This window comes from Panthera leo, chromosome E3 (assembly GCF_018350215.1).
Source record: "Panthera leo isolate Ple1 chromosome E3, P.leo_Ple1_pat1.1, whole genome shotgun sequence".
Taxonomy (NCBI): domain Eukaryota; kingdom Metazoa; phylum Chordata; class Mammalia; order Carnivora; family Felidae; genus Panthera; species Panthera leo.
The window spans coordinates 10,766,031-10,788,675 of NC_056694.1; the positions used below are offsets into that span (position 1 = coordinate 10,766,031).

At 40.0% G+C, this 22,645-nt stretch overlaps 1 protein-coding gene across 9 annotated transcripts in view; it reads left to right on the forward strand.

Annotated features, from left to right (window-relative positions):
- The window catches only part of GTF2I (general transcription factor IIi), a 109,366-nt gene that overhangs the window by 54,745 nt on the left and 31,976 nt on the right, over positions 1–22,645 (forward strand). For 2 of the 9 annotated variants that reach the window (XM_042922187.1, XM_042922188.1), the window contains exons 10-15: positions 5,089–5,148; positions 7,145–7,201; positions 9,155–9,217; positions 16,323–16,433; positions 17,444–17,509; positions 20,384–20,567. In XM_042922187.1, coding sequence (XP_042778121.1) covers positions 5,089–5,148; positions 7,145–7,201; positions 9,155–9,217; positions 16,323–16,433; positions 17,444–17,509; positions 20,384–20,567 — 541 coding nt within the window. Of the gene's footprint in view, positions 1–5,088; positions 5,149–7,144; positions 7,207–9,154; positions 9,218–16,322; positions 16,434–17,443; positions 17,510–20,383; positions 20,568–22,645 lie in introns of those variants that run through there. The other 7 variants (XM_042922189.1, XM_042922191.1, XM_042922192.1 and 4 more) reach the window with 7 other exon arrangements.

Sequence of the window (22,645 nt, forward strand, 5' to 3'; positions counted from 1 at the left end):
GTTGAGCTTCTGAATCTTAATTTCGGCTCAGGTCATGGTTCCAGGGTCATGAGATTAAGCCCATGTCGGGCTCCACACTGAGTGTGGAGCCTGCTTGAGATTCTTCTCTCTCTCTCTCCCTCTGCCACTCTCTTCTGCTTTTGTGCTTGCTCTCTCTCTAAAAAAAAAAAAAAATCCATTTTCCCCCTCTGTTCTATGGTTTTTCCATAGTGTGTAGCTATTTTTTAAATTTTAATTTAAATATAGTAACAGTTAACATACAATATAGCGATTCAACACTTCGTACAGCACGCAGTGCTCGTCACTACAGGTGCCCTCCTTAATCCCCACCCACCTCCACCCCTGGCAACCATCAGTGTGTTCTATGGTTAAGCATCTTTCTTGCGGGCGCTCAGGTGGCTCACTTGGTTAAGCATCCTACTCTTGATTTGGGCTCAGGTCACGATCTCACAGTTAGTGGGTCGAGCCCTGTGACAGGCTCTGCGCTGACATTGCAGAGCCTGCTTGGGATTCTTTCTCTGCCCCTCCCCTACTCACTCGTACTCTCTCCCAAAATAAATAAATAAACATTTTTTTTTTTTAAAGAAGAGTCTGTTCCTTGATTTATCACTCTTTTTTCCTGTGTTCATCTGTTTTGGTTCTTTTTTTTTTTTTTTTAATTTTTTTTAATGTTTTATTTATTTTTGAGACAGAGAAAGAGCATGAGCAGGGGAGGGGCAGAGAGAGAGGGAAACACAGAATCCGAAGCAGGCTCCAGGCTCTGAGCTGTCAGCACAGAGCCCGACGCGGGGCTCGAACTCAAGAACCGCAAGATCATGACCTGAGCCGAAGTCGGACACCCAACCGACTGAGCCACCCAGGCGTCCCTTTCTGTTTTGGTTCTTAAGGTTTTGTTTGTTAAATTTCACATATGAGTGGAAACTTAAGGTTTTCATCTTTCTCTGTGGCTTATTTTGCTTAGCATTATACACTCCAGCTCCCACCATGTTGTTGCAAATGACAAGAGTTCATTCCTTTTGATAGCTGGATAGTACTCCATTGTAGCTATATTCCACGTATTCTTTTTTTTTTTTTTTTAAACGTTTATATATTTTTGAGAGAGAGAGAACGCAAACAGGGGAGGGGCAGAGAGAGGCAGAGGATTCGAAGCAGGCTGCACGCTGATAGCGGAGAGCCCAATGTGGAGTTCGAACTCAGGAACCACGAGATCATGACCTGAGCTCAAGTCGGATGCTTAACCGACTGAGCCACCAGGAGCCCTCCACATATTCTTTATCCATTCAGCAGTCGATGGGCATGTGGACTGTTTCATAATTTGGCTGCTGTAAGTAATGCAGCAGCAAACATAGTGGTGCATGTATCCCTTTGAATTAGTGTTCTTATATTTTTTGGGGAGATAGATACCCAGTATGTAGATCATAGTGGAAGAAGTGTGTAGGGTTTGGGAAAAATTTTTTTTAGTGTTTATTGATTTTTGAGAGAGTGTGAGCAGGGGAGGGGCAGAGAGGGAGACAGAGGATCCGAAGCGGGCTCTGTGCTGACAGCAGCAAGCCCGACATAGGGCTCGAACTCACAAACTGTGAGATGATGACTGGAGCCGAAGTCGGACGCTCAGCTGATTGAGCCCCCCAGGTGCCCCAGAAGTGTGTAGTTTTAATGTCCACATACTTAGGGACTTTCAGATATCTTTCTGTTACTGATTTTCAGTTCACTTCTGTTACAACTGGGGACTATTCTTTGTATACTTTCCGTTGTTTAAACTTTGTTAAGGTGGGCTGAGAGTCGTTTAGGTCTGTTAGCCTTACTGCTGTTTCTGACTGCTCTTTCCGTCAGGGATACAGTTCTGAGATCTCCAGCTGCCTCCTGATCTGTTTCTCCTTTCGTGCTTTCTGAGGGGGCTTTTGTTAGGTGCCAGGATCATCACTAGAAGCTCCTTCCTTGGGGCTCCTTTCCAGGCAACCCCCTTCCAGGGGTAACCCTTCTTCTGACCTGTAAGAACTTGGATTAGTTTTGTCTGGTTCTGTATTTCACATAAATGGAATCCTTTTGCACATACTGTTGTTTTAGGGTTCTTACATAAAACCTAAAATTTGTGAGACATGTTGTTGGGTATGCTTATAGATCGCTTATTTGCATTGCTGCATTGTATTTCTAAAATGCTTTCTTTTTAAATAAAATATTGAAATGTACACACATAACGTACATCTGCCAAGGTTTATAGAATCTTTACTATTTCATCATTTTCCTCCCCACCCCCCAAAACACACCAGTATATAACATGTTAATATGGGTCCCAAATTTCCATTTCTTTTTTTTTTAATGTTTATTTCTTTATTTCGAGAGAGTAAGCAAGTGCGCGTGCAACAAGAAGGGGGAGGGGCAGAGAGAGGAGAGCGAGAATCCCAAGCAAGCTCCGTGCTGTCAGCACAGAGCCCAGCACGGGGCTTGATCTCAGGAACCGTTAGATCATGACCTGAGAGCCACCCAGGTGCCCTTCTGCTTTCTTTTCTATTCTTCTGAGTTAACCATTTTCTTGAAGTTGACGGTTGTCCTTACGAATAAAGATTTTATGCCTTTACTGCATACCTGTTCCCACAAAAGTGTCTGTGTGAGCATGCATTTTACACACAGTATTTTCTTAGTTTTTTAAGTTTGACACAGATGGCACAGTTTGGCACAGTGTTGTACTGTATATATTGGTACGTACGTGTTCTTGTGTGTCCCTCATTCAGTGTGAGTTTTTGAGATTTACTTGTCACCTAGAGATTTAATGGTATTGTTGTGATAGTACATTGTGTAATTATGCTGTAGTTCATTCTTTCACATACGTGTTTTCTTCCATAATTTTTGGCTAGGACAAAAAAAAAAAAATGGGCTAGGACATATCTCCGTGCACTTACCAGTCTTTCCCCAGGATAGTGGTGTTCAGGTGTGAGCACTGGTAATGTTTGATTTCATGCTGGGTAGTCACAACCAGCGTTTTGAGCGTGAGGGTGAAGTAGGCTGCGTGTTTTACGATGAAGAAAACCCAAATATGTGCTGTTAAAACATACAGAGCTGGGGCGCCTGGGTGGCGCAGTCGGTTAAGCGTCCGACTTCAGCCAGGTCACGATCTCGCGGTCCGTGAGTTCGAGCCCCGCGTCAGGCTCTGGGCTGATGGCTCGGAGCCTGGAGCCTGTTTCCGATTCTGTGTCTCCCTCTCTCTGCCCCTCCCCCGTTCATGCTCTGTCTCTCTCTGTCCCAAAAATAAATTAAAAAAAAAAAAAAAAAAAAAAAAAAACCATACAGAGCTAAAATGCAACCAACTTCATAGGTGATGTGAAGGGATAGTGATCTGTGAAGTCATACTGGGCAAATCGGAACCGCCCAAAATCCAGCTTAGCAATATTGATTTGAGGCCGAAAAAGAAAAAAGTAACAGGTATACAAAGTTAGACTACATGATATGGATAGTTATAATTCACTGAGTTGATATAGTGGGCATTAATTCATATATCCCTTATAATATAGCTCAAAATTAAAATAGAAATAAAGAATTGACACAACTGTAATAAGTTTTTAGATCTACAGTCATGTGGGAGATTCCAACAAGTGGCCATTGATAACTGAGACATCATGTGCCAACGAATACTTATTATAGATGATAAATAGAATATTTGCATTCTACAGTTTGGAAAGATAAGCCAATTGATACGCACATATAGAATTCACCCAGCACCCAGCAGATAAATTTACAAAGCGTGGATCTTTTACAAAAATGGACTTGTTCGCAGATAATCTTGTGATTCACAGATCACAGATAATCTTAAATTCTCTGTACATAATATAATTAGTAAAATGAGAAATCCAGAGTAAACAGGTTATTTAAAAGATAGAAATCCTATACATTGAAAATCCTACAAAAATGTACTTTGTGTTAAAGAGGACCTTACTTTTAAAATCTTGGAACAGAACAGAGCATTACTGAGAATACTCCAAAACCAAACTTGTGAAAAAACAGCTAAAGCTATGCTTACAGGTCAAGCAGCAACCTTAGTTACGATTTAATTATTTTCTGTGTATTTTTTACCCAGGAACACTTGACTGGGAAGCAGTGAATCTGGCATTTGAATTCAAGTCTCTTTCATTCAGCCTCTTGCTCGTAGTTGAAATTCCAAATACAGTTTGTGCATTTTCTAGGAAATTGTTTCTTTGCTTAGTTGGGTGCTTTGTGAAGCTGCTCCTTCGTTAGCGACACCTTTCAAAAGTCTTAGGGTACTATCCAGTTCATACTCAGAGATAGTGAAGTGGTTTGTATTCATTTTAATACACGAACCCTATTTTAAGTAGCCATTAAAAACACAATGTTTTGTTCTCTGTTTTAGATTGATTACTCTCATCACTAACAAGCTTGTTCCTATGTGTAATATATCATCACAATGTTTATAGCATTATGTGAATGTTTAGTTAACTCAGAATACTTCCTACATTTATAATTGGGAAGAACAGTGTGAAGTTGTTAGAATCCTGTGGGCCTGCAGGAAAGACGGAATTCTGAGTTAATAACTTAGCTTGTCATGTTTCTGTTTCAGTGGACATTCAAGCTTACTGGTATTTTAATTACGTGATTCTAGAGATTCTAAGGAAGATATAACAATTTGATTCTGCAGTGTTCTTCAGCATGACAAAAGATTAAGCAAATACTTGTAAAGGAAGGAAGAAATACACCTTATAAGATAAACCTGCACTTAAAACCTGTATGAAGTATAAAAGTTGCAGTTTGCTGTTACAAACCAACCTTGTACTGTTTAGACAAACCCATGTCTGCCATTTGAGACCTGTCATTCCCGTTCGATCCATATGTCTGGTCATTTTCAAAATCACTTTGGACTGTCTATATAACAAATTCATCTGAGCACACCTTTTCCATTCAGTAAGACCATAAGCTGATGCCACTCGTTTCGTCATTTTTTTTTCATTTTGCCTTTTTTTTGTTGTTGTTCATGAAAAGGCTGTATTATTCCATCTCACTCACCCAAATTCGTTTGCTAAAGTGACCCAAAATACATTTTTGGGATTACTTTTGAAGTATTATCTTTGTATTCCAAAGCAGGCCCTTCCGAAACTGATGATGTTGATGACAAACTCCCCCTTTCGAAGTCTTTACAAGGTATAACCTCTTCACTTCTGTTTTCCCACATACTGTTCTCATGTTATGTTCTTTATATTGCACAGACTGTGTTTTAGTATTTTATCTGTATTGTTACTTTTCTAAATGGAAAAGGAAAAAAATGTATTGGCCTTTTTTTTAAACATAAATGAACTTCACAAGCAACAATTTTTCAAAACCAATTTTCCCTTTTGTGAATCTAGTAATGAATCTCGAAATGGGTACATGACACACTTTCATATTTAAGGTAAAGTACACATTTATACCTTATATCAGAATAGTCAGAAATAAGGTTTTTATTGTGTAGTTAGGAATGTAAATATCGATAAGGTCATGTTGATTCTTAGTTTTTAGAAAGATTGTGAAATGCCACTTTGTAAATGAATCCCAAAGTTTGCTACTTGAATACTTTTCTGGGAATTGTATAGAGTGCCCTAACTTGATGATCATAGGCTATTTGTGATGGCTTTTACTTTTATCTATTCTTTGGGTGGGATTTCTTTCCTTTTTTTTTTTTTTTTTTTTTTTTTTGGTTTTATGTCAATGTAATTGCTTATTTCAGGTTAAAAAAAAAACCCAAAAAACAAAAGCAAAACCAGAAAGGACACGTAGAATCATTGTTGACCTGCCCTCTTGTAGTATAGGGTGGAACAACCACCTTAACTCCTTATCCTTTAACCACCCTGCATTTTTAAATGCTGCTCTCTGCTCCATTATCCTTTGACCTTACGCCTTAGTTTTCTTTGACTTTACCGTCAGAGAACCCAGGGCTCCTTGCATTCAGATGTTAACAACGTTAAAGGGGTGGAGGTTGGGACTGGGTTGAGAAAGCATAGTTGAAAAGTTAATTAAAGAATAATTTGTGGCTCTAGATTTGTAGATTAGCCTAGCATTTTGAGCTCAGGTGAGTTTTTATACTATGGAGTAAGTGGAAAAGAATCCTAAGTAATTATGGCATCAGAAAGCTAGGCATTTAAAAACCCAAAGTATTTGACCTTAGCATGGCATTTGAAATTAAAAAATACTGGACACTGGCAGTTTTTGAAAGTGTAATCGATGCTCTCTAAAAATCAAGGTAAAATATACTTAAAACCTATGTTTTTAAGTATCAGCTCAGCTATCAGTGGATGACAAGATAGATTGGATTTTCCTTTTCCTGTGTGGTTTCTCCTTACTCCTAGGTAATATGTTTTATTAATACATGAAGGCAGTGATTTTCAGCCTTTTCCGTGTTCGTAGCTCAGACATTTCAGGACAGAGGATGACTATTCTGGGGGGCAGTTCGGGCAATTAATCCTAAGTGGCCCTCCAATGTTGTGGATTACTTCTTTCCTATTTATGAGTAAGACTTCTGCTCTGTAGGATGAGCCTGTTTACCTGTGACTGCCTAACCTGACACATTGCTTTATGTTCCAGTTTTTAGAAGCAGGCAGATTATATTACCTGAATTAAAATGCTTTTGAGACTAAAGGTAGTGTCTTAAATTTTAACTTCCGAGTTTCCTTTTAGTACAACTTTGATTAAATGATGGGGATTTAGTTTCCATAGCTTCCGACATTGTTAAAATGGAAAGCAGGAAACATTTTATAGCAAAACCTGAGCTTGTTTGTCTAGACTAAGTAGAGGCTGTGAGCAAAGATTTGTGTTTTTGTGTGTGCGTCATTGACAGATGAGCGTGGTACCTTGAGCCATAATTGTTCTAGATCCAAATTCCAACATCTACCAGTAATTGTATTGTGTAGTTGCAGTAAATAATATTAAATCCCCAAAGTTACTTAGGTTTGCTTTATCTATGTTTTAAAATAATTTTTTGTGCTTTCAAATAGAAGTGTTACATGTTTTTCTGAATTAGATCACATTGTTGTAATTACGAAAGACTTAATCAGTCTGTATATGTTGTATGATAAGTCTTAAATTATTTGCACTGTTACCTAGTTTCTCTTCTTCCAATGTAAGTTTTTACTGGTTTAGTATATGTGGTTTATTTTCTCTTTAGGAAGCCATCATTCTTCCGAGGGCAATGAAGGAACAGAAATGGAAGTACCAGCCGAAGGTTAGAAATGAAGGGATTTTTAATTTTCTATATTTGTATTGCTTGCTCTCTATTATAGAGAATATTACCCTTCAAGCACCTTATTGGGAACCAAAAAGATGATTGTTTTGGTATGCCTTCTTAGCCAACAGGTTTACTGTTTTAGTCCTAAGATGTAATATACATCTTTTACTGTATTGAATAATAAAGCGTATGGGGATGAAAACATAAGCGGTAAGTAAAACTCTTCATGCTGCAAAATGCTGCCCTTTTTCCTGGTCGTCTTGTGCCATGTTAAGAATCTCTTAGGAAAGAGTGACTTCAGTGTTTTAGACTTAAAAATATGACTGGCTTCTGTCGATATTTCATTCTTAAACATATTATTTAATGGCACCGTTTTTTTAAGTAGGGTAGTATTTCCACATAGGATTAATAGAGGAGGGATTTTCTCTCTGCTTATTTTTATACCCACAATTACCCTGGGGAACTCCTTTGTCTGTTTACCAGCCAGTCCTCCTTTGATCCTAGCATTAAGTGAAAATTTAACTGTGGTACAGCTTTTTAAATTCTTGCAACCTTGAGTTGAAACTGTTATCATGCAGAATGACTTCCTATTTCTAAGCAGTTTATATAGCTCCAAAAGAATTCTTAGAGCTTTCTCCCAAGGAAAATGACAGGTGTGAGGTACCTGAATTTTGTTTTAGTATTATTATTTCTCTCATAAACTGGTCATGTTGTGTCTTTTTTTTTTTTCCCCCCCTGGAATAAAAAGGGAGGCTATTCTGTAAATTTTTATTCCTTATGTTTGCTTTTTTATTTAACTTTTTTAAATCATTCATGAATTTCCACCTGAGTAGAGGGAGATCTCAAGATCCCTGGAATGTTGACTAAGCCTTCCAAATTCAATTTTAGAATTAGGGTTTCTAACTGAGAAACATTTCTTGCAGAGATACCGAGATGCTCATTTTCAACAATATTTTACATTTCTTTTTGAGATCTTTTTATAGAAAATCATGTGGATGAATTTTTTTCTTTTTTACCGGGTGGAGGTAACTAGATGTTTCGTTTGTAACAAAATCTCTGTTTTAGATGTGCGGTATATTTGCAACAGTGAAATACCTGTGTACAGGACACAGATGGCACACGGCTTCTTCAGGCAGTCTGCATTGCTTCATCGTCCACAATTTGGTCATTAGATATTAGGCTTTGAAATACTTGATGTTTGAGATTTTTATTGTCACATTGCACTATGAACAGAGTTGAGTCATACCTGGGTTCTGGTCTTTATTCCTTTACTAACAAGTAAACATAATCTTTGGCAAATCAATTAATCTCTCAACCTTTGCAAAATGAAAAGAGAGTTGATGGTGATGCTCTCTAGCTGAGCTTTCTAGCACTAATATTCTGATGTACATGGTTTTGTGTAGTAACAACTATAAATAAAGTATCTAAGTTTTAAAAGGATGTTGCATATATAAAGGTAGGGGATAGAGCCCTGTATGCATTTGTCCTAGTCATTGGCTTGGTAGGAGGGTCCCCAAAGCAAAAGATTGATTGTGGTTTTATTTAACAATATAAACCCCTCCTAGGACTTCTGAAATGAGAGGGGAAATAGCAAACAGAAGAGAAAAAAAGCCTTTGGTTTTATCCCAGCATCTTCTAGTTCCAGCAGGAAAGCAATAGGGATGCCATTATAATCTCCTTCCTCTAAAATCTGAGTGTTTTGAGTCCATTGATGCAGGTAACTTGGTATTATCAAATAGTGTTCCAGAGTTTTCCTATTTTCTGTTTTCTCTCCTCCCTGTTTACGATGAAAAGGGTCAGATATTTTAACCTAACAAATACGAGATGAATTCAAATGCCAGTAAAATTTCATATAGTAGGCTGCTTTTTGAGTAACAAATTAGTAAAATGTTGGAACATATAGAAAGTGCTTTATAACGAATGTCATTTTAGAATTTTATTTTTTTCAAGATTCTACTCAGCATGTCCCTTCAGAAACAAGTGAGGACCCTGAAGTTGAGGTGACTATTGAAGGTTAGTTGTCTCAAAGCCTTGATTCCAAAAGTTCACTTCTGGTCATAAACCTATTTGTCACATTCACATGGCTAAGTGTGCATCTCATTCATTCTTCAAGGTAGCTTGTGAAGAGAAGTGCAGCATCTCTGTGTATGTGTGAGCAAAGCAGCCCGCTTCCCCGCAGCGCGGCCGGGCCTTTGGGAGTGGTAGACAACACAGGAGGCCGCGGGCGCGAGCGGTGGCCCGCACGCGGACCAAGCTATGCTTTTCTACCCCCAGGACCCGAAAACAGACAAACGAGAACCATGACCAGACCTGATGGTGCTCGCGAACACATTTTATGACCTTGGTTGAGTCGTGATAGAAGAGAGCAAGCTAGTAACCCAGTGAGGTGGAAGGGAAGGTGTGGACACTTAGTTACTCCTTCACGTTTGCCCCTAGAATACTGTCGAAGGCTAACGCACGATCTGTCTTTAAAAACTGTTTTTGAAGCCATACCGACAAATACATTCTCAGGTAATACCTGTAACTAATGGGGCTTCAAACCTGGTTTTTCTGCCAAGGTAATGCATGAAGGCACATGGGCCAGAATGATTTATAAATTCAGCTAATAGAATTAACAGTCTCACATTTCATATTTCATAATTACCAAAGGCACAGTGATGTTTTTCCTTCTCAGTTAATGTCTCATACCACTCCTCTAAGGGCGCCCCCCCCCCCCCCCCCGAGTAGCTCTTCCCTAAGGTAAAATATGGAAACACTACAATAAATTGCACTATGTCAAGTTTTCTTTACCCCCTGCCTTGTTTTAAAGTCCCCAAACTCAGGGGTAGATGTCAGTTTATTGTATATACATGTAAAAGTAATTTTGTGTATAAGTACACATGTATGTGTATATTTAGTTTCACAAAAATATATGTGTTTGCAGCATGCAGCATTATAACGAATATTTGAAATACACCTACATCATATTTCCAAAGAATCCCTCCTCCCCCGCCCCATCTTGGTGTTTCAGTTTTGGGGAGTTTTTTTTTTTAAACTGCTGCCTAACCTTTCTTAGTTTGATTTCTTTCTCTCTCTGTCTCTCTGTCTCTCTCTCTGTCTCTCTCTCTTAATAACTGTCTCCTGTTGTCATTTGGTTATTCATCGTGTCTGCCTATTTCATACTACTCAAAATGTCTGTCTTCATTGCTTCTAAGATATAAATTGATGATTCTCATGAGTATTTATTTCATACTTCATTTGTTAATCTCAATTTCATATACATATTTCTTTTATTAATATAATTTTACTAACCTAAAAGCAATTTTGAATTGTTTGTAGTCAGCATTAAATAATTGAATTTAATTGTTTTTTAGTTAGAAGTCTCATTAATTTTCAGAGAAGAACATCTTACGAACATATAAATATTCTACACACTCAGACCTTTGTCCTTTCTGTAGAGAATAAGAGAAATAGATGATTATAAAAATTATTAGAATAAAACTTCTAAATAGGACCAGTAACCCATTAGATTTATGAATCCTTAAAGCAGATACAGACTATATTAAAATTGTTTAGAAAATAAATGCTTGCTTTTATAGCAAGAGACCTTTAAAGACAATCATGGAGTAAACGGCTTGTGAGCCTAACGCATGTCAGTCTCTTCAATCCTAACTCTTTGGAGGGAGAGATAAATCTTGGTTCTTTGAAACTAAGACCTACGCCAGAAGTTTGATTTGCCATCCTGATTTATTAACGAGTAGTAGCGTTTCTTTACTATGTTCGGAAGACCAGTGAAATGCCAGAAGACCGTGCAAAGTAATTGCTTTTCAGGCTGTCCTTTTCCACGGCATATACATTCAGGCACATGATATGGATCAGCCCTAATTAAATTGATAATTAACTTTTTATCCATACATTAAGGAAGGTAAACTCTAAGTGTGATATTAACAAGGAAGGTCAGATGAGAACTTACACACACATCTGTTTGATAAGCATATCGTATATTTTTTCTGGAAAGATGACCGCGAACCGGTGGATACTAGTTAAATACCGTTAGAAGATAAAATGTACTGTGTAGAAAAGTGCACGGGCATGGAAATAGTGCCGTTGGTTTTTTGTTTGGTTTGCTTTGAAGCAAGTGACCTGAAAAAAAGACCCCTACTGTAGTAAGTTTTGAGGTTGGAAAATCCCTGCCTTTCATGAACAGAGCAAGTTGGAAAGGAAAAGTGTATCTAGAGACTGGTGTTAGTTTTGTTTTGGAAAATTCTGTGCTTTAGAGCAAATAAATGAAGGTAATCCTACTTGCCTGGGGATAACTTTGATTTTCTCCCATTGTGTCTTTTTGCGCTTCCCAAATAGTTTCTAGAAAAGAAAAAAAAAAAAAGAACTTGCCATCAAGTAAGTTTGTTAGATTTTCCATCGCACTTTATCGTTGATCTCTGTTTTTGAAATTACGTAGGGATAACGAAGAGGCCCATTTGGCATTACCGCAGATGCTGACCTACGATCACAGCCCTGCCCATCGCTGGCGGTGTGCTCCTACTCGTGCACCCCCGTTTGTCCCGGAAGTCAGTGTACGCATCCCGGCTTGTATGGCTTTGGTCTGGGAAACAGCCTCCCGAATAATGTGACCAAGCCTGCCTTCATTTAGCCAACATCATGCCCACATTTTGGAGGGACCAGACTGCTGACAGGTCTTTGCTAAGTGTAGAGAAAATCATATTTCAGAATTGTTGGGTTTAGCATGTTAATAAAGGAAAGTTCTTTTGCCTCAAAAGAGAGGTTTCCTTATCATACACTCGTCTCAGGGCATCGGTCGCCAAACCTGAGCCATTCACACATGTGCGTTCTGCTGTGGCCTCACTTCCTGTTCGTGTCTTACCCTCGTTTTTTCTTTAAGGTGATTGTAAAGAGATTCACTTAGAAATTAATCCTTCATCTTCTTCAGTAAAACTGTGTTTGAAATACTCGATTTTATTTCTCGTGTACATGGAAACGTACACATAAATATTTCAACCCAGGAATGTAGTCCCACACGGACTGTAATTGGAGAACAGTTTTAGAGCTTCAGCAGCCGGATTACTCGTCGTCCTCTGTTGGTATCCTTTTCTGTGATATTCATGTGTAGGACCTTCGTAAATTTTGGGCTACCGCTTGTAATTAGCACTCCACTGCTCAAGTACTCATGTCGTCCTTCTGTGGCTACCAGGCGGCTTGTATGTGCCCCAGCCGCGTAGGTGCCAAGGACTGAGGAGTGGACGAGATAGGCAGGTCCACCTGGAGGGTTCTGGGCAAGACGTTCTGTCCTTCACTTTAAAGATACAACGCTGCTTTGTGCTCCTTTGTGAGAGACCGAGAGCAGGCCAGAGCAGAAGCCGGAAAACCGGCTTAGCAGGCTGTTGTAGGTAGCCACGCAGGGCTGGCTGTCTGTCTGGGAACAGGAAGGTGGCAGTGGAGGTAAAAGTGGGTGAATTCCGGGCGTGTCCTGAAAGTGGAGCCCGTAGGCTTTGCTGTTCGTCAGTGTTTACTTGCTGTGCTGATCGTGCAAACGTTCCTGGCACGTTCACAGGGTCTGGATGATTGAGGTTAGTATTTGAAATGTTTGTGTTTTCACTTTTGTAACTGCTAAAGAGTCACTTAATGAAATTGCAGTTATTTATGTAGAGATTAGAGTTTTAGAGGAGTTGGGACCTGGGTCCATGGGTGAAAACTGGTATCCATTAATTTGAAACAGGTAATGTAATTCTTAACGGCTCTGCCTAATTTCGAAGGGGATACAGTGCCTAGTTTATTTCAATTCTTAAAACATAGCTATCACATTGTACGATGAAAACATTAGCATTTGAGTATGTTGCACATAAGAGTATCAGAAAATTTGTTTCATGTTCTATTAATGCATTCAGCTTTAAGAATGCCATAATACATTTGATCTCAGAAGTCTGTATTGTCCCTAGATGTGTTTGTAAATATGTTGCAAAAAAGAGACCGGGGGTTTCTAAATATAAGTATCGAGTCCCGGGACGTCGCTGCCTTTTTTCAAGATGCGGTGGGTGCTTGTGTTAGTACTGGCAACGTGGCGCCTAAATACTCGCGCGTAGCAACCTTTTCGCATTAAAATATTTTGAAATTTATCTTACAAGCTTTTAGTATCGATGAAGTAAACCTTTTCAATTCGGGCTTGAATTTGAAGCTCCCTGAACTTGTGTGTCTTTTAACACAAAAGTGGTGGCTCCCACATTATAATGTGGGGAAATACCACGATAATTAGGACGCCAGCGTTCTCTCTGCGGGGCCTGGTTAGAAGATAGAGGCAAACATTTAGAGCTCTATTTGGTATTTTTCCTGCAGAGAAGTAGGTAATTTTGATCCTTTGTGGAAAGGATTTCGAGGTCAAGAATAACATTTTTCTCATGCTCTTCGCAAAAGAAATTACAGGTTTTTTTGTCGCAAAGAGCGGAGAAGACCACGGGAGATACGGGCAAGTTCGTAGCTGATCTTTTGATTTTGTTCCACGTGTCACATAATACAAAACACCCCAAAAGTGATTATGAAATGGGGTAGTCTTTTGCTAGAACGTGTGGTAATATATTTTATTATCACAAATAATTAAATCCATCTCTCAGCATTTGTTCACATGTATAGGTTGAACGTTATTATTTCTGGCTGGAGAGAAAGAAATGAGATACCACTTTTTAATATGTTCCAATCTGTTCCCTCATTTGTCTGGTTCGAAAATATTCCCCTAGATTTGTCTTTGTTCTTTTTTTTTTTTGTCTTGATGGTTAATGAGGTTGCGTTTATAAAATATGTTTATCCTATGAAATCTTTTATGGTCTAAAATAAACTGATTCAAGGGGTTTTGACAACGCTCTTGTGCCCTTTCCCCTTGGCCTCCGTTTCAAAGAGTTTGTAGTAGAGATCAATATAATAGATTGCTGGTATCTTTCATTACCACCCTCCAGCTCTCAGGTTTTTTTGTTTTTGTTTTTTTTGTTTTTTTGGTTTTTTTTTTTTATTCTCTTTCAGTTTTCATTTTATGTAATTCGGTTAACAGTCACCTCAAATGATGACTGTAGAAATAGGTTACATTAGCCTACAGGGACAGTCCTTTTGTTTTTAATGTCATTGCTTAATGTTTTTAAAGAAATGTTAACATGAAGCATTTAAAATGCTTTGACACTTGGGTGCCTGGCTGGCTTAGTTCTTAGAGCTTGCCACCCTTGATCTGAGGGGTCATGAGTTTGAGCCCCGTGAGGGGCATAGAGATTACTTAAAAATTAAGATAAAATGATTTGACACTATTCATAGGTGAAACGAATGTCTTTTGTTTTACCTTATACCAACTAGCATCAAAATATACTTAGGTTTCTAAAACTGGGAGTTGAAAAAGATGGGGTGGTTTTTTTCAGTATGTTTTCCCAAATGTGTCTTTTTAGGTTGAATTTAATTACTTGATAGTCTTTTATAGCCTCTTGACCATTTTTATAGCCATTTGACCACTAATCCTTGTAGTAATTAAATAAGCCCAGATGACACGGGCTAGTTTTATTTTACTAGTGGTTTGTAACTTTGAAATCTTCTATGGTAGGTTTCCTTTTGTTCTGGATTTGAACAAGGGTTTCTACAGTGGCAGTTAGCACCTGGAAGTTATAGTGTCGTAAATCGTTCATCTGATAACATTTCCCTAAAGTAGCATCCCCTAAACGTAGCATCTTGGTCTTTCCCAGCTCATAAAGGTGTCCTGATGTGACTTGATCTGGTATTGGTGATATTGGTGACTTTTTCTCCTATTGGATAAAATAATCAGTAAATGATTTCAGGTTACTGGAATGTTGGTTGGCATTAGAGGAAGAACCCAGAGTGCACGAACCAGGGGGACAGCGTCTGTTGTGCTCTCTGCTGCTGTGATGGGACCAACATACAAGTATTTTAGGCTTCGGTCAAATTTCCCCTTGTACGTTAAATGTACATTCCAAGGACATAAAAGTTACATGTGGCTGTCCCAGGCAACGTTGTATATTTGGCGAGATTTGGATTTCTTGTTGCCTCTGCGAGAGTGACGCGTTAGTCTGCTGGTGTGAGTGCCGGTTGGAATGTGATCTCGGCTGCTTTGACGAGTGCTGTGACGTGATCACTTAGCTTTCCCTGCGCCGGTGTCTTGAACTGTCAGGCGACAGTGAGAAAGACCTAAAAGGGGACCTGTCTTACCTGCGTGGCATCTTTTGGTGACGGCCTTTAACACAGTGGCTATTTCCCCTCTACCCCATATTTAGTTTCCAGTATGGATTTCTCAGAGTGAGGTTTTGAGTAATTTATGGATGAGCTTTGAGCATAACTCTTAGTACTGTGCCACGTGACATTTTCAGGGGCTAGAGAAAAGATGACGTTGACAGCTCTTACTTTATTCAGATGTCCTTAATTCACGTACTAGCTGAAGTCCTAGCAGAGTTGAGCTGCAGACCTGTCCGTGAAGAGGTTGGCATGAACTCACGCTACAAACGTCTACAAACATCTTAAGTAGTCCACGTTCCGTGCTGAAATCTCTGATTGCTCATTTCTGCTAGGTTTTGTCTTCACTCAGTCAGTATTATCTGTTTCACAGATAACGTAGCCGCCCTGTTTCATTAATTCTGTGAGTTTTGTGTTTGTTCCAAGTGTTCGACGTGTAGTATCCGCCCTCCCTGTTTATGCATGCCTGGATTTTGTGTAAGCTGGAGCGTTTTTCTCTTCAAGCTATATATTTCCTCCCCTTTTTCTTATGTATTTGTATAATTGTAGGTATCTGTGTCTATCAAAATCTTTTTCTTGAAAGGCTTCAAAGAAACTGTAATCCTAGGAACTGAGAGGAGTTAGGGGAGAAGGGAGATTTATGAGGATGTGATTTGAAGAGAGCAAACGAAAGAAAATGAAGTAAGGCCAAGGAAAGTGAGGAATGTTCACCTGAGCACATCACCCAAGAGTAGGGAACCTGCAGGCGTGCCTGGGAAGGAATAGGCCGAGAGGGACCCTACTGATGGCTGCTGCTACGCGCGCGTGGAAAGCCCCCTCCCCCCATCCTTTTGAATGTTGAGTATTGAGCAGACGGTGGCCCTCACTCACTTAGACCGTTCCTCCAGTGATGACGGTTTTCTTTTTCAAGATGATGATTACTCGCCACCTACCAAGAGACCAAAGAGCAGCGAGCCGCCCCAGCCACCGGTCACGGAGCCTGCCAATGCTGGGAAGCGGAAAGTGAGGGAGTTCAACTTCGGTAGGTTCTGGGTCAGATACAGGCCCCTTTGCTCTCTGTCCTTCCAAATGCTTTCTGTTCCTGATCAGAGTTCTAGCCTTTCTTTTTGGGGGGAAGGGGGTTGCTTTAAAATGTATAGTTAAAACATTGAACGTCTCCATTTTTTAAATAGCATTTTAGTATTTTAATTTGTCGTAGTCCTAAATACCGGATTTAAATTGAATTGATATAGATAGTAGTAAGTTTACATGGCACTCTAGTTTAGGTTGCAACTGTACGTGGATACTTCTTTCCACACAACTTAGACGTGTTTTAGAAGGTTTCCTGAACGACCTTGGAGCCCTCCCTCTTTTCTGCCTCCACCGTACAAGTGTTTAATCGGACTGGTCTTTTCTGTCCTGCTTTTCAGAAATTACCAGGCTAAAAAGAGGTATTCAGTAAGAAGTGTTTCAAAAATAAACTGTAAACCATCTCTTAAAATCTCTTACTGGACCAATTCTAAGAACCACAAAAAAGGGAAAAGTTCTTGAGAAAGCAGTAACATTATATAGATGGAGTTGGATTATTAGCAGTTAGGACTGGAGTTACCTGGCCACCTCATTCGGTGCATTGTGTGACGCTGGATTTCAGGGTTGTGAGTTCGAGTCCCACGTTGGCCGTAGAGATTATGTAATAAGAAATCAGGGGAGGTGCTTGGGTGGCTCGGTCAGTTAAGTGTTCAGCTTCGGCTCAGGTCATGATCTCGCGGTCTGGGGGTTCGAGTCCCACGTCGGGCTCTATGCCGACAGCTCAGAGCCTGGAGCCTCCTTCGGATTCGGTGTCTCCCCTGCTCTCTGCCCCTCCTCCGCACTCTGTCTCTGTCTCTGTCTCTCTCAAAATGAATAAATAAACGTCGGGGGAAGAATTAGAAAAAAATTAATTTGAATGTATGATGTAGAAAAGAAGTCATTAGGTGTTGGGTCATCTCAACACAGCAGTGCCCCCAACGGGGATTCCTCATTGAGATGTAACTGTGACTCCCAATTTTTCAGAGAAGTGGAATGCTCGAATTACTGATCTCCGTAAACAAGTGGAAGAGTTGTTTGAAAGAAAATATGGTAAGTCTGAACTCAAAAATTCTTGAGTAGTTTGTTGAAAAGCATTTTAATAATGGGGTTACTTTTCAACCAGTCAGTGTACAAAAGGCCGCTTCTCCCAGTGAAGTGTGCCTCACTTGCATATGTGTCCGTCGCAAGGTCATGGGTAGGGTCCGTCCAGATGTTACAGACCTTGTCACTAGGAAGCCTAGGGAAAGTTTTGTTTCTGTGGTTATCGGTTAGCATCTCCTGTAATCCTTCTGCTTGCGCGTTTGGGCGTTCACGTACATATTTGTTGCACCCTGGACAGCTAATTGAAGATAAAATTCTTCAGTCATAGTCTTTCTTAATCCACTGTGTTAAGTCCAGTATTCAACTAGATGTCCTTATTTGCTCTGCTATTGATGCATAATTGTTTAAGTTAGGTCTCACATTCTCCTTTTCTTTCCGTATTCTATCCTCCATCTATCTTTAGTGACCAACCAGTGTTATTACTGGTCGGCATATATTAAATTCTCACCTAAAAATAGCAACCATCGCTGGAGAGTATCAGCTGTTTCGCTGTGTTTTTATTTGGAGGATTCTTTACTTTGCAGTTCACTGACGGTCTTTAAATGGGTCAATATATTGAATTTTTTAACTTGAAAATCCTATTTTTAGGGTGCTCTCCGGTATCACTGAATTGCTTTGGGTGAATTTCTTACATGATAAACTACACTGACATTATTGACTTTACTAAACTTGACATAATAGCTCCTGTATCCTTTCCATGGATGACAGCTGACCTGTCAGCGAAGATTTAGAATGAGAGGAAATTCAGTAGCAAATTCAGTAACTTGCCCTTAATGCATTCACTTATTTCCTGCAGGTTCTCTTAGTAGTTCTTCCTCTCCAGAAGCCGTAGCTTTTTGCCTGTGGTTTTAATCGGCCCACTTCAGAGCAGAGACTCCCCTAATTCGCTCTACATTAAGCACTGTCCCGTGCTGGTAAGGTCCCGGGCCCTGGGACAGGAGGCTTGGCCGTTCCCCTTCATCCTCTCCGAGCCTTGCTGTCCTCTCCTGTGAAACGGTCAGGAGAGCGTAGATGTGCTGGGAAGATGTGAGGAGACAGACAGCGTAGTGTGTGTAAAGAGCTTCCTGTAAGTGGTGTGTAAGCACAGAGAAGGTGCTCGCTGTTTATAGCTGTGTTATTATAGACTTAACGCAGTCCTGTTTCGAGGAAGAAGAATTTACTGTCCTAACAGTTTTATAAATCTCACAAAGAGAAGCACAGATTATGTTTTTGCTTTTGTTGTGATGGTGATTCGTTTCATTAGTTTGCATATGAGAAAATAATGCTTACCAACCATTATGAGATGAGAGGCACACGGTATTCACATTTTACAATTTGAAACCTTTTTAATGGTAATCGCCCCAAGGAAAGATATTTTCCTTGTTCTGTGGGAACAGGATTTTCGGGTGCACGGTGTAAACAAAGGATATTAACCGTGACTCCGTATTAACGTGTACCGTGGTGAATGTGAAACTCAAGTACGAGTATTAATGTTCGGCAAACAGACGAATTTCACATAAATTACTAGCAAAAAGGAGCAGCTGTTCTGCTGAGGGGGATTCCCGCGGGAGGAGAAGGAAGAAAGGGAGTGCACAGAAGTCATTTTCCTTTGGGGACTTGGAGCCTTTTCGCCGCGTCCTTAGCGGCTCTGCTGTTCTTACGGCGCACACTCGCTAGAAGACTTTTTCTGTGACTCCGCTGTGTTCGTGAACGAAGTAGAAGCCTTTGTGAGAAGAGCGATGCGTGTCTGCTCTGCACTCATAGGACACTTGGCGTGTGTTTGACTCCGTGTCAAAAGGTTTAGCTGTGAAAGTTTTACTACTGTCGACCAATGTGCCTGTGTTGTGGATGAGCTCACCTGATGCTTTTCTCAATCTTTTTATTCTGGAAACTTCCAAACAAAAAGAATGTAAATGATGTTCAGACCCTCTAAGTATCCACCACCCAGATTCAACAGCCGGTATTTAACATTCCAGTATTTTCCTTGTCCGCTCTCCCCTGTCCCGTCTCTTTCTGATGCAAGCCTGTTTTAATATTTTAAACCTGCGGTGTCCCGGACATCATGTCATTTTAGCTCTATCAAGTCTATATTCAAAATGGGGAATCGAGGGGGTGCCTGGCTGGCTCATTCAGTAGAGCGCGCCATTCTTGATCTTGGGGTCGTGAGTTCGAGCCCCACCTTGGTCATAAAGCTTACTCGAAAAAGAAAATTTGAAAATGGGGAGTTGGGTGAGAGGAAAGCATGGTCTTAATATCAGCTCCACCATCACACCTGGAAACACTACCCTGCTGTTTAGAAAACCTGATCCTTTGCAGTTTGTTTGATGGAATCACCAAGGTCTTTCTCCTTCTATTTGATTCCTAAGAGTCTCCGTGCTTTTTTGACCTGTAGCTGCTATATTATTTTACCTTTGGATAAATCAATCTTGGCAGAAGCTTTCCAATTAAGAAAATCCTCTGCGTGAGTTATTTCATTAAAAACTCTTTTCTTACACTAAAGTTTATTGTTGAAAAATTTTACTGTATGTGTTAGCTGATGTTTACCAACGTGTTTTTGTGGCTCATGGGTGGTTCAGGTTTCAATAGGACATCTGGCTGCATCTACATGACTCACAATAATCCACTATTTGATTGCAGATTGGGTTAGAGTACCGGCACGTTTGGTGTTCTTTTTCTTTTAGTTCTTTTGTACTATTTTTCTTGTGATGATTCAGTTACAGTAAGCAGAAGTAAAGATAAAGCTACAAAACGTACAGAGCAGTACGTGTTCATTTATTCTGTTGTACAATCTGTGGTTAATCCTTGTCATTGAATGATTTTTCCTTTCTCTTTTTATCCTTAAAGCTCAAGCTATAAAAGCCAAAGGTCCTGTGACGATCCCGTACCCTCTTTTCCAGTCACACGTTGAAGATCTTTATGTAGAAGGACTTCCGGAAGGAATTCCTTTTAGGAGACCGTCTACTTATGGAATTCCTCGCCTTGAGAGGATATTACTTGCAAAGGAAAGGATTCGTTTTGTGATTAAGAAGTAAGACTGTGGACTCTCATCTTTGTTCTTTAGTGCATCTTTCTATATTGTTACCAAACATTCATCAATCTCTAGGACTATATCTTAATTAGATTGAGTTATATATTGTTTTATTTACCACTTTTGAATGTGTCTGTGGACAAGATTTTCGTGGTCATGCCCAGAGTTGGCTCTCGGAACATGAATACCTGCCTGTACGTGATTCCCACATAGCCGTCATGTTCTTTTTCCAGTTTGCTGCTAAGTAAAGGAATCAGTATAATATAAAAAGTAATGCAGTACCAACTAATATTAGTAAAACAGTGTCTTGATTTTAGATTTGAATTAAAAAAAAATTTTTTTGTAACGTTTATTTATTTCAGAGAGAGAGAAAGGGAGAGAGTGAGTGTGAGTTGGGGGCAGGGGATGCAGAGAGAGAAAGGGAGACACAGAATCCGAAGCAGGCTCCAGGCTCCGAGCTATCAGCACAGAGCCCAATGTGGGGCTCAAACTCACGAGCCTTCGAGCTGTGAGATCACGACCTGAGTCCATGTCAGATGCTTAACTAACTGAGCCACCCAGGTGCCCCTTGATCTGAATTTTTAAAAGCATATATGGAGGGGCGCCTGGGTGGCGCAGTCGGTTAAGCGTCCGACTTCAGCCAGGTCACGATCTCGCGGTCCGTGAGTTCGAGCCCCGCGTCAGGCTCTGGGCTGATGGCTCGGAGCCTGGAGCTTGTTTCCGATTCTGTGTCTCCCTCTCTCTCTGCCCCTCCCCCGTTCATGCCCTGTCTCTCTCTGTCCCAAAAATAAATAAAAAACGTTGAAAAAAAAAAAAAATTAAAAAAAAAAAAATAAAAGCATATATGGAAATGCATGTAAGTTATAAAATTAAAAATAAGTGAAACCATGGAAGAATGGAAAAAAAGCCTAAGGTAGCAGAATGCTATAAATTCCCTAAGGCCTGGCATAAAGGGTCCAATAAGGAGCTCTTATAAAAGCATCAGTGCAACAGTTGTGATTGGGAACGTAAATGCTTGCGTTTAAAACTGGCAGCCACATGACACACTCATAGTTTCCTCTGGGATTCTGTTAAGATTAAAGTGAAAGGTTTACAAAACTGAGGACATTTGCAACAGATTTCAGCCAATGAAGAAAGATGGAAGCTTCCTGTTACATCCGTGAAGCAAGTGCTACATGTATTTATAAAGGGGAACGGATGGAGAATAGTTTTTCGGAAATTATAAAATATAATTGCTACAATATAAGTTTTCACTTAAAAGGCTGGATGCTGGTTAGTCCTGTAAATTGTAAAAGTTGTATGTATGAGACATGAAAATGTTGAGTCTTTATCTAGTGACATCCCACTTAGAAGTATCAAAAATGAATAACCGTTGTTTTCCGAGCCTGTAAAAATTACAGAGCGGGCTAAGCATGAGACAAAGAAAGCTGTATACCTTGCCACACCTCATGATGTCCTAGTGCCCTAAGGATAAGGGAAAAAAATCACTAGGTTTTAGAGAATAAGACCAGGTTATTCATAAAGAATGAACCGTCGCGGTGATGGTAAGCTTGCTTTACGCAGCAATGGATATTAACGCTGTCAAGCCATTCTCCCTGTTTTCTAAGTGCAAATGATGGGAGCCAGCCAAACTTGCCAAGCATTTGTGAAAGGAAAGAGAGACTTTTTGACATGGGAGAGGTGGGGTGGCAGTTAGGATCTGCAGCAGTAAGGGCCAGAAATCCCTAAGTCAGTCAACCTGATACAGTTAACGATGCTTCTCTCGCCTCATGAGGAGGTCAGAGGTAGGATGGTTAAAAGTGGTACTTGGAAAAAAAAAAAAAAAAAGTGGTACTTGGACCTCTCACCAGATTCTTCCTTCCTTGGGCTGATCGTCTCCTTAGAGCAGCCGTGAACGGGATGCAGTAATGTAGGCCTCACAGCCAGGCAGTGTATGGGGAAGAGACAGTAACTGCCTGTGTTTCTCTTGGAAGGTGGCCTTACTTTCTCTGGTTGGAATTCTGTCAAGTACTTACTCTTCAACCAGGTACAGGCACGAGAAAGAAGCTGTTATAGGTTTAGACCAAGAGGTACTCCTG